General features: G+C 44.3%; 1 protein-coding gene across 1 annotated transcript; it reads left to right on the top strand.

Moving 5' to 3' along the window:
• Window positions 1-8,537: 8,537 nt before the first annotated feature.
• LOC109937889 (potassium voltage-gated channel subfamily V member 2-like) lies at window positions 8,538-12,580 on the top strand. The gene is made up of 2 exons (XM_020536384.2): window positions 8,538-10,022; window positions 11,924-12,580. Exons 1-2 carry the CDS (start codon window positions 8,895-8,897, stop codon window positions 12,185-12,187), a joined length of 1,392 nt encoding a protein of 463 aa, XP_020391973.2. The 5' UTR covers window positions 8,538-8,894; the 3' UTR covers window positions 12,188-12,580.
• Window positions 12,581-12,649: the final 69 nt, after the last annotated feature.

The raw sequence follows: 12,649 nt of genomic DNA, 5'->3' as shown, positions 1-12,649 counted from the left end.
GTTTCGGGCCTAGACCCTTCATCAGAAATCTGATGAAGGGTCTAGGCCCGAAACGTCAGCCTTTCTGCTCCTATGATGCTGCTTGGCCTGCTGTGTTCATCCAGCTCTGCACCTTGTTGTCTCGGATTCTCCAGCATCTGCAGTTCCTACTATCCCAGAGAAAGATCAGCTGTAATATATGGGAGGTCTTGTTCATAAGCCTGATAACAGCGAGGAAGAAGCTGTTTTTAAATCTGTTTGGATGAGGTACAGCTGTAGACTTGGAGGCCGGCCAAGACTGAAATTGTGTGCAGTAACCAAGAATGCCAACAGGGCAGGGAAAAAGATAAATAATCTTTATAGAGGAGGATGTGGGCAGGCTTGGTGATGGGGTTAAAACTCAGCTCGGTCATATAGGACACATGAAGTTAGCTTTATACGAAGCTTGGGAGCTTAACAGGATCAATGATTAAAAGATGCTTTCCTTTGAGGAGTAATCTAGAACCAGGGGCTGCAATTCCAAAATAAGGGGTTTAAAGTGAAAAAGAGGATTTTTTTTTTTTCCCTGAGTTATTAGTCTGTGCAATTCTCCTTCCTAGAAAACAGCGTAGACTGAGAGATTGACTATATTTTAAGGCTACGTTAGACAGATTCTTAATCTATAAAGGAGTCAAATATTGTGGGAGACAGGCAGGAAAGTGAAGTTACAGTCACATTTCATCAGAAATGATCTTGTTGATTGGCAGAAGAGGTTTGAGGGGCTGAATGGACTTAGCCACCCATTTCTAATGTTTCTGTTGTCTCAGGCTGAATAAAAATGTTCACAATGATCTAGAAAATAAATCTTGCAGTATATGTAGATGTTTTCCTATTTTGAGGTATTTGTTTTTCATTTTAATGCAATTAAAGAAACATTAAGTATACTTATGACTTGTGCCACAGACCTTGAATTTTCAGTGGTGTTTTATGAAGATATAATGTGGAACATGGCTGGACAGGGTATGCAGAGGGAGCTGGAGTGTTGCAGTTGCCTTTTTGATGGGGGTGCTCCCTGAATAGGAAGGGAATACCATTCAAGGCAGACTTCCTTGCTGGTCTATCAGTTTGTGTGATCGGAATGATAGCATGAGGCTGGATTGCAGTGTGTGTATCACTTTTTTTGTAAATCTTTTAGTGTTATTTCCTTTTTATTTTCCTGCTTGCAGTGATCCTGCTTGGAATTGTGATGTGTTGTGCTGCTGTACGTTGGCAAATGATTGTCAGCCGTGTCAAAACATCAAGCTTCTATTCTGTCCATCTCAACGCAGAGAATTCAACGATCTGTAATGGACAGAGAACAGACGCCATTTCCCAACAGTAAGTTTTGCCACCATCATATTAAGATTACAGTCAGTTTATGTTGCACACAGCTGTAACTGATCCATTACTGATCCTGAACCAATTGCAAGAATGCACAGACTTGACACAGTTGAGAAGGCTACAAGGCAGAAATTAGACATCTTAGCACCATACCATTACATAGTGAGATATGATCCCAAACAAATTATTAATTTTTACAATGACTCCCTAAATCCAGCCACCTGACTAGGGAGTAACTGCAAGGACAAACAGACACTTTGCAGAGCAAGCAGGGTTTATTGGGTAATAACACTTGCATTTCTTGGGTCCTTTGGAATTTTACAATGCCCTAACATACTGATGAAATGTCACCATCGCAGTGGAGGAAAGGCACTGATTGATTTGCCCACAAGGTCCTGGTTTAACATCTTATCCAATAGATGAAGCCTCTGAGAGCACAGTATTGTAGCATTCATTCTATGCTGTCATCTTGAGTGGGGCATGAATCTACCAGCTTCCAATTCAGGCAAGGCCAAAATGGGTGAAACTGATGAGATTTTTCCTTCCTAATTTCATGTAGCCAGTGATTGAAAGCTATTGAGAAGACTGGGAAAATATGTTCTACCTGTTCTCTCTCTGGGAAATCTTCCGGGCAAGGAACTTTGGATAAAGTTACTAGTATTCTGTTTTCTGTCCAATTGGAAATATTTGAGAGTATCTGAGAATTGAGTGCTAGTATGATACTGGGAACTAGCAGTAAATAAATTTGCATCCAGAGACAGGTGAGTTGGGATTTGCCTGATGATTGGATGCATCCTATTTGGATTGTCCTTTTCCCTAGAGCAACCAGCAAAAAGCACAGCAGCTGAAATTCCATGTGCCTTTGTTAAAGAGGCAATGTTAGCCTGAAAGTAGTGTTTTAGAGACTGAAGATGCAAAATAATACATGCCCTTTCTGTGAATTAGTGATGTGATCAATTATAATTGCATCTTTGCACTAAGATGGAAAAAAAACTGAATGCTGAAAACCTGAAAAGAATGAACCAGTGGTGAAATATTAACTTGAGGCTGACTGACCTTCTCTGTGCAATACCTTTGATGTTAAGTGTCAGTAAAGTTTTCCCATATAGTGCCCTTTGAAAATGACAAATCTTGTTTTCAGTCGTGTTTCAAAATGAAATGTTTCCAAAGGATTCGCACTCTGAATTAAATCTCATCATTGTGACCTGGGTCAGGAAACACCAGGAGGGCTAATTGTGACAGAAACAGTAAAGGGTTCCATTTCAAGGTTAAAGTTTCAGCAATGGGCCAAGTGTTCAGACCTCTGGATTGTCAGGGATTGAATGTGTGACTGAAGTTCAGCATCAGGACCCTGTGGAAGCCCCTAATGTGTTGACACGTGGGAATTGCCTGGAAAGTTTATGGTTCTGATGGGCAAGTCCCCTGATGTCAGGACCCTCTGTGAATGGCACAGTTCCATACTTACCTGAATCATTACTTAGGAAGTAATAGTTATGTTGAAACCTGGTCCAGCAGTTGACAACCTCCACAGCCAATACCCACTCCTCGCCACTTTGCTGACCTAACTAAAGCAACACCCAACCTGAAACAACTACCTCCCTACCAACCATCCAATTAGTCTGTTAACAGCCTGACCACTCCCCAACTCCTCATCCACAACCTCATTCATTTACCCAGACCAGACCTTTAGCTACTGAATGGCAAGTTTAATGCTTGAAGGAAGAGGCATGTCCTGCCTTTTCTGATTCCACTCCATCACAACAGAGATGTTTGAGTTTGCTGCACTTCATGTTTCTTTGACAGCTGGGATTGGGAAGATTCTGGAAGAAACGTGCAGCAGAGAGTCTGGAGAGTCTTCATGTGTGGTGACAATTGCAACCAGATTGCTGCTGCTGCTGCTTGGAAGATTTGGGCCCTTATTTTAGTGAAATACAAAGTTGGATTGTGGTGCTGTGGATTTCACCAATAACTACATTCCATTGTATGTACACTGTGTATGATGTACAGTGGCTCCAATTCTTATCTCCTTTGTCAATGATCCAGCCCTACTCCAAAATTTGAATAATTAATTGAGACTAAGGCGGTTATGTAGCATCAGCAAGTGCTACAATTCAATACAATTTTTGGGTTAAAATCCTAGAACACACTCCCAAATGATATTGTGAGTGTCCCCACATCAAGTGAACTGCAGTAGCTCCAGGAGGCAACTCCTCACCACCTTCTCAATGGCAAGTAGGGATTGGCCAGAATTTATGGCCCAATCAGTCTCACCTATATCTCCTAAGTGAATAAAACAAAACTGGTGGGTAGACTTTTGGCCATATTAAACGGAACCTTTGGGGTCCCTGTTCCTGGAACAATGATGTGACTTGTTTTGTTTGAACTGCATAACAAAACTGAATAGATATAATCATTTTTCCTGTGTGAATTTCACAGAAGTGGATTCTGTTAAAGCTGCAATTTTGAAGGTAAAAGTTATGGATCAACACAGAATCATGATCTGATTTGATACTGAATTCCATGTAATTGGAAAGGATAGCTATTGACACATGAGAAACAGCAGTATTTAGTCAATGATGCGGGCAAGAACCAATTAAGAGTGAAGTGGGATCTGAGTGTTAATGAGATAAAACTAGAATTGGTACTGTTGCTTTGCTGTTGGTGTAAGCATGAAACTCTCCAAAGGCTGCTACGTTTCTTTTATTATATTAAATCTGCTCATTGCCATCTGCCTGCTTGTTTTCACAGGTTTTTGCTATCGGAATGAAGGAGAGTGGATGCAAGATTTTTTGTTAGAAGTGTTCGGTATTTAATTTCAGCAGAGCTTCCTGTGTTGGTGAATTGATCAGACAGCCTAACAATCAGTTAATATTTAATTTTATTGCTCAGGGTTTTTGGTAAAGTATTTATTTGTCAAGTTCTGGTACTGTTTATAGGATATTTTGATTAGGTATGAGGAAAATGTGTCCAAAAATAGATTCCAGCAAAATTCCAAAAGGATGCCCCATCAAGAACCTCACTGACCATTCACCGTTACACTGGGAAAAGAAAAAATAAACTTTCTTCAAACACACTTGAGCATTCCAACCTCCAGCACAACAAGTTTCCTTACTATAAATCACCACCACCACCAAAGAATGACTTGAAATTTCTTGGACGTATTTCTGTAATTAACGCCATAAAAATTCTGTGTGGTACTGCTTCAAATTGATCTTTGCCACAGAACTCAGGAAGGAATTAGAATTTTATTAAACATTAAGGAAGTTACCATCTTTTGTAAACATGAATTCGATAGTGTTGTCCTTACCGCCTTTCTTTATACGCAACTTGACATATAATTCTGATTGAAGTATGCCTCCCTACTTGGATCTAGTGCCGACAGAGATTCTTAGTGAGAGTGTACTGCATTGCGGTGGATGGTGATGAAAATCCCTGTCTTGGAATGTCCTGACACAGGCAGGAGGTAAAACTTGTCAACAGCCTGGAAGTTTATTCAAACGTAAGCCAAATTGGAAATTTAAATTTGCTTGCTACTTCCTTATTGCTGTTGAGAACCTTTGCATGTGTAAAATATTAATAAGCTGAAAATGACCAGCAAATTAGCTGAGGAATGTCTTAAGATCTTGTGTGGCATTCCTTTCTGTTGTAACCTTCAGATATTTAGTCATTTTAAATATCTAAACAAGAACATCATGATCCTGTAACATTGGTGGAAGTATTTATCAGTGAATCTTCAATATTCTAATAGTTTGAGATTTAAGGCACTTAAACATATTTATTTTCACCATAGAAATTTTATTTATGCATTTTATTCTTTATTGCTTTATCATTAGAATAAACCTGAGCTGTGTACTTGAAGGTGACTGAAATTCAGCACCACAGCAGAATTAATTTGCTGACATAAATAGGATTAATTCTCTTGCATAATGTGTAGGACAGCACTGCATTGGCTGCAATTAACAGGTTTAGCTAATCTCAGGTTTTTCAACAGAAAAGAAAATGTCAGCATCTGGCTGGTGCTGCACAGGTGATGGTGCCCGTTCAAACTTCGCATCTCGGATCAAACTGCCCTTTTTGGGAGGTGAGAGGAAAAAAGGATGGAAAAGTTAAATGTACAGGAAGTAAATCCTTTAGTGTTCTGAATCAGCATTTGGACAGTCAGTATGTATGGAAAAGATCAGGGAGGTGCTGCTGCAGTCAGGAAATTATGTAATTAACATTTAATAGTAAGAGTTCGTTCTAAAATAGGAATGATCATTGTGGGGAACTGGGGAATCTTTAATTTCAAATGATCTCCACTTCTGAAGCTCAGCTTCAATTCCCTCTGATTTCAATCAGTGTTCCTCTGATCAGCTTTTTTTTAAAAATTTGCAGGATTATCTTGGTTTTCAGCACTGATATATCTGAAGTATTTAACCTGTCTTTTTTATTAACTGTGTAACTAAATTGGGCAATTTATACTGAAATTTAACTGACATGAGGTTTCCATTATCTTTTTTTCTATTGCCTTTTCCATAATTTCCAAACATGTTTCCAAAGTTTAAAGGGTCAATTTGTGAGCTTTGCTAAACCTTCAGTTACTAAAAGTGACCTTTGCCCGAGTCTTCTCACCTCCACCTGCCACGTGCTGTTTATTCTTGAGAAATTGGGAGGTAAATTGAAACCTGAAGATAGGTGTTCTGCTCACAAATGCACCCAAGTTTAGTTTAGTGGCCTCACTGCACTCTGTTATAAATTAATTCAAACAAGGAAGCCAAAGTAAAATTAACTGATGCTTCAAGGTGCCCCTTAAACTGAGTTGCAGCACATACTGTCTTGTAGTCCAGAGCTTGCACTGCAACTGGCCAACACCGTTCTCCTCTCCTTCTCCTCCCCCTCCCACCCCACATAATTGCACAAGTACAAACCTTGCTGTTCTCCACAATACAAACTGCTGAAGTACAGGAAAGAAACAAGTACCATTTCCAGCAGAGTCACCAACAAATTTTGATTTACTTGCTGAATGTCAACCTTTATGTTCAAGTAGTGTGAAGTGTAGGATGGACTAACTATGACTGCATCTGTATGTATACATCCTTTATATTGCAGTGCCTGGCACCCTAATTTCTCATTTTTGTGTTTCTTTCTCCAGTTGTGGATAATTTTGTTAAGCTATACATAATTGTGGCATCACGTGTAGTTAGTTTATTGCCAGTCAGAAGAGGGTTTCAGTGTATCCTATTGTCAGGACTCCTAAATGAAAGTTGAAAGGGTGAAGGAAGAGACCTGCAAGAGTATCTATTGCAGCTCTCTGTTAGAGGAGATGTGCAGCTATTATGACTTGCAGCAATGGCCACAATGGAGCTCAGCTGTTTGGAATTGACAATCTCAAGCTCATGATTGCACATAGGGTTCCAGCCCCACTTTGGGAAGCTCTGGTCTTCTCTTCTGTAGTGACACCAAGTCACTAAATTACAGGCTCCTGCCTGTGATTCAGGTCCTGAGAGCTGCTGGTCATCTATGTTCTCAGCAGTTGCAAAGTGTTTCCTGCACAGCTAAAGGTCCACTGCCAATTTGCTCAGGTTGCATCTTAGTATCTGCACCTGTCTATGGAATAATGTTGACAGGACAAACCTCTTACAAAGATGACGGGATTGACCTGAGCAAAATATAAAAAGAGGAAAATGCTTTGAAGCATGTTACATATACCATTCACACTCCGTTTTGTGATGTGTGCATCCAGTCAACTGGACAATCTCATCCACCCAAACTATTCTTTGTTGTTGGATTTGTTCTTCAAACCTCATGTATGTCACTACGCATTCATTCTTCTACAGTGCTCTGCACTCCACATCTTGAACATACTGCCCTTTATAGAAAACCACCTCATTTCCACTGGAAACTGGTGTCTACAATTAGGTGACTAATCCACTTCGATAGTTTGGACTCTGAGAACAAGATCAAAATTCAATCTGAATAATTCCTTTTTCTGTTTGCTGCTGCAGCTTCTACTCTGCCTCTAAGAGTAATCAAAACTGACACAGGATGTGATATTTGGCTACTTATTACAAGTCTCAGATCAGCTTCAGAGAATTAAGTTTGCTAAGCTAACTACACTGTAGATTAAAAAGGAAGCAAATGCTGCACACGCACACTTTGGAATTGTACTTGAGCCATAAATGTAATGATTCACAAGAAATAATATTGTTGACTGATTTGTAATGAAACTGGGAGATTGTTGTCTAAGTGTGTGAATAATCTTTCCTTAACACAGCACTGTTCAATGACCTTGATTACTGACTTATTTCTTGGCACTCTTCCCATCCAGGGAAAATGATTGATTAAAATTTCAGTAACAAACTCCAATTAAATCTTTAAATGTGCAATTATAAAAAAAACGTTTGAGCTGTTTTTAATATGAAGAGAGTTTACTATGTTTCATTCAGCGTTTTTGTAGTTGTCACTGTTAAATTTCATTTTTGTCAAATGTATTAAACTCAAACGACATTGGATTGAATCATGTTTTCTGGACTATTTCTTTCCTAAGTCAGGATGGATTGGGGGTGCTGTATGCTCCAATCTGGATCTTATTTGTCTTTTTTTTTGTAGGCTTATTTTTCATCTTGATCTATTGTCACAGCCTTGCCCAATTTACATAGTTTATGGCCTAGGCATGTGCAAACCCAGAGGCCAATATTTCAATGGTTCTGGAGTGGACTGCTGTGCAAATCTACCCAGAAATGCACTCAAAACATTTTGCCATGTAGTGTGTCCACTGATTTCCTCATCTCTTCTCAGTCATATCTGGAAATAGAGTTTCATCTCAAAGCATTTGCATCTTCTCTTTCTTGTTGTTGTTCTTCATCAATTCAACCGTTTTCTTTGTGCTCACCTTTGTTCAATGTTAAAGAAAAACATTCACCACAGATCCCGGAGGGAATTGCAGATTTTGGTACCTGGACAACTCAGCCAGCTGCCAATGGTACAATGAAGTAAAAAAAAAATCAAATATAGAAAGAGAGCATTTGCTGTACATTTTACAGCTGCAGATGTAAAATTCTAAAATCCACTTTGATTTCTATTTTAGATATTCATTAAACCTCTAGTTTATAAACAAATGTTTTCTCTTTGTATGCCCTGTTAATTGTTGGTATTGCTAGCCTAATTTGAGATTTCTCTAGCTATGGAATGCCAGTCAGAAGTCAGAGAACGCCGGGTTACAAATCCAACAGATTTATTTGAAGTCACAAGGTTTCGGAGTACTGCTCCTTCGTCAAATGAAGTGACGAGCCTACCTTAGCCCATCTTTTTGCCTGCAAGTGAAAGGTTTTTTTCCCCCTTCGGTTGATTATTCAATTCCATTCCTCCAGCCACTAGCGACGCTGACCAAAAGTGGTGATATTTTTACCATAGCAGGGGGATTACAGTTTAAGGTATAGCCCAGCAGGCAGTATAGGAACCCGGGGACAGAGCTGCCCAGCTCAGCCCTTAATCCAATCCGCCTAATCTAATCCTTTAATGGGCTTCTGGGTAGGATTTAGAGCGGGGTTGGGGCACCAGGCAGCCAGGCCGGCGGCATGGAGGACCTGGTCTGGAGCGGGATCAGCAGCAGCTCCGAGTCCCCGAGCTGCAGCGACGAGGAAGCCGGGGCCCCGGAGGAATGCACGGAGCCTCCTCTCCGCCTGAATGTGGGCGGCACCCGGTTCGTGGTCGGCCGGCAGCAGGCAGCCCGTTTCCCTAGCAGCCGCCTCGGGAAGTTGGCTGCCTGCCGGGGCCTGGAACAGGGCCTGCTACTCGCTGATGACTACTCTGTCGAGCAGAACGAGTTCTTCTTTGACCGGGACCCCGCGGTGTTCCAAGCGGTCTGGCAGCTGTACCGGAGCGGCCGGCTCTGGCCTTGGACCGGCCTGGGCCTGTGCTCCCACCGGTACCACTCCGAGCTGCAGTATTGGGGAGTGCGGGGAGCCCAGGCCCAGCGCTGCTGCCGCCTCCTATTGCAGGAGCGACACCGGCGAGAGGCCGAGGAGGAGCAGCTCCGACTGCAGCTGCAGGCCGTGCTGGGCCTGTCTCCGGGCCCCAAGCCACCTCCGGGCCCGGCTCACTGGCTCGGCCGTTACCGCTACCGGCTGTGGGAGCTCCTGGAGAAGCCGCCGTGCACGGCCGCGGGCCGCCTGCTCCGGGTATCGGGCTGCCTGACCGTGCTACTGTCCATCGCCGTGCTGATCCTGGGTACCGTGCCTGAGCTGAGCGGGAGCCCGAGGCCTGTCCTCTGGGCCCTGGAGACCGGCTGCAGCTGCATCCTCAGTGCCCAGTTTCTGCTCCGCCTGGTCTCGGCCCCGCAGCCCCACCGCTTCCTGCTCGGCCCCATCAACCTGGCTCACCTGCTGGCGCTGCTACCCTTCTACAGTGAGCTGGCGGCAGGCCGCCTGCGGACTGGAGAGTCCTGGCCCCGGGCCGAGCACAGCCGCCTCCTCCTCCGTGCAGCCCGCCCGCTCCGAGTGCTCCGGGTGCTGACCCTGGCCCGCTACTCCACCGGACTCCGGGCTTTCGGCTTCACCCTGCGCCGCTGCTCGCAGCAGGTTTGCTGCCTTCTGCTCTTCATGGCCCTGGGGATCTTCACCTTCTCGGCCCTGGTTCACCAGGCCGAGCACCATCTCCCCGGAACCAACTTCAGCAGCATCCCGGCGTCCTGGTGGTGGGCGGCGGTGAGACGGCGGGGCGTCCGGCGTTGGGGGCGGGGACGGGGGGACAGGGGCCGGGCGTCCCGGGGAGTGGGGTGTTGGGGACAGGGGCCGGGCGTCCCGGGGAGGGGCCGGGCGTCCCGGGGAGGGGCGGGGTCAATGTGGGGTGGTGTTGCCCAGAAGGGGCGGAGAATGTGTGCATCATAAAGAGACGGGGGATGATAGGCTAGGCCATTCGCGTCATACAGGGGGCGGGGTGAGGAGATGGTGTTGGAAATGACGTGCCGGCTCATTCATCTGCTGAGTGCAATGGACCCTCCTTTACCCCAATCTGTTAGCCTGGGCCTGGGAGCTAATCCAGCGTAGGGCTGGGGTGGGTGTATTCTGGGTAGACAACAGGAGGCTGGAAGGACACAGCTGGCCAGGCAGCATCTGGAGGAAAGAAGCAGTCAACGTTTCGGGTATAACCCTTCTTCAGTCTAGGGTTTGAGCTATAGCTGAGCCCTTACCCCATTGATTCTGTCAGTGGCTAATTGATGAAAGTGAAGCTGCCTTTCACCGGAAGCAAGCCCTTTATGCTCTCGGGAATATGACCTTCTATCACCTCCACAAGTGAGAGGTTCAACACATTGCTCTTCACTATGAGAACTGAATGGTGGGTTTGGCTTCATGTGGTTTGGTGCATGTTACAGGATTCATATTCGGGTCAGGGCGAAACCCAAAAAGGTAAAGAGAGGAGAGGATGAGGAAAGGGGTAAAAGATGGATAGTGACGTAACACATCTGGGGATTAGAATCACAGAATCCCTACAGTGTGGAAACAGGCCCTTCAGCCCAACAAGTCCACGCCGACCTTCAGAGCATCCCACCCAGACCATTACCCTTTTCCCTGTAACCCATCTACATATCCCTGAACAGTACGAGCAATTTAGCATGGCCAATCCACCTATCCTGCACATCTTTGGACTGTGGGAGGAAACTGGAGCACCCGGAGGAAACCCACGTAGCCACGGGGAGAATGTGCAAACTCCACACAGTCAGTCGCCCGAGGGTGGAATCGAACCCGGGTCCCTGGCGCTGTAAGGCTGCAATGCTAACCGTTGTGCCGCCCATAAAGAGCCTTTAAAATGGAAACTTATCGATAAAACGACCAAAGTATTTAGAAATAACTGGAAACCTCACTGACATGCTGCTGTCAGAATCTGGGATAGATAGTAGTTTACGTAAAAGATGTAAACATCACTCCACTAACTCTGCCTGAGCTGCTGAGTGTTTCCAGCACTTCGTATATTTATTAAAATAAAGGACATTTCATCCTGAATCATCAAAAGGAAAGAAGCAGGTGATCGTAGCTCACCTCCTCGATGGCTCAAAGTTTCTGTTTCAGATTTCCAATACACTCAGTATTTTGTTCTTGTCGTTTTCATCCAGTTAAAGTCCAGTGAAACCCTATGTTTATGTGACATCTGATATGAGATTGCAGACTTCTCAAAAACTTTAGACATCTGCTATGTACAGATTCAAACACTATACAAGAAGTTACAGAAACAAATACACAGAAGGCTGGAGAAACTCAGCAGGCCTGACAGCATCTGCTGAAATAGAAACACTTACCATTTTGAGTCCAGTGTAACTTCTTCAGAATACTTTATATTTGTTTTCGTACAAGAAGCTACAGGACGGATGCGTCTTGTCTGCCGTGAGGATAGAGGCTGGGATGAAGATGAGTCACAGAGTACTTCCTGGAGGTATCATCCTGTCTGTAAGGTTGGGTTTGAGGTTCCTCTGCTGAGTCAAAGGTACCAGACTATGACCAATGCATGTGGGGTGAAATGAACCAGCCAACCGGGAGCTAGAATAGGGAATAGGACCTCTCGGGAACTTTTCAGTGAACTTATTGATCCATTTTCGCTCCGTTTTTTCCAGGTTAGCATGTCAACAGTTGGTTATGGAGACATCATTCCTGAGACGCTGCTGGGTCGAGTGTTTGCGTTTGGCTGTATTTCCTTTGGGATCATACTGAACGGCATGCCGATCTCCATGCTTTTTAACAAGTTCTCAGACTATTATGCTAAACTGAAGGCCCTGGAACGGGCTTCAATGTTGAAAGAAAGGGGAGAAATTGCTCTGAAAGATCGGGTTCTGAGGAAACTGGCCCAATGCTGTGAAAATCAGGTCCCCAGAGACTGAGAAGTGAAGACACAGATATAACCCTGTGGAACCTAGTGGGAAATCAGGGAATATCTAGGCTATCCTCATGTTCAGATTGGAGCGTGACTTCTGCTGATCACCCCCCGCCCCCCGCGAGTTTCTTCCTTCAGCACTGAGTAGCCCAGAGCACTTGAGCACTGAGTCTGTGGGTAGCTGTGGTTATAGTGACCATGTACAGAAAAACTTGATCCTGGCCCTGAGCATCACACCCACCAGGGAAACGCATATGGAGTAAACCGCACCAGATCCTGTCTGATCTGGTGAGGCTAGAAACCAGTCAATCCCTTTGTCAGTTAGTGGCGTGAACTCATTTCATACAAAAGGTACCAAACCCAACATTCTTCGTTAATTGAGATAACAATTTGTAGAGCTGGATGAACACAGCAGGCCAAGCAGCATCAGAGGAGCAGAAAGGCTGACGTTTCGGGCCTAGACCCTTTA

The sequence above is a fragment of the Rhincodon typus genome, chromosome 29 (assembly GCF_021869965.1).
Source record: "Rhincodon typus isolate 14 chromosome 29, sRhiTyp1.1, whole genome shotgun sequence".
Classification (NCBI taxonomy): domain Eukaryota; kingdom Metazoa; phylum Chordata; class Chondrichthyes; order Orectolobiformes; family Rhincodontidae; genus Rhincodon; species Rhincodon typus.
This window is presented reverse-complemented; position numbering and strand designations above follow the sequence as displayed.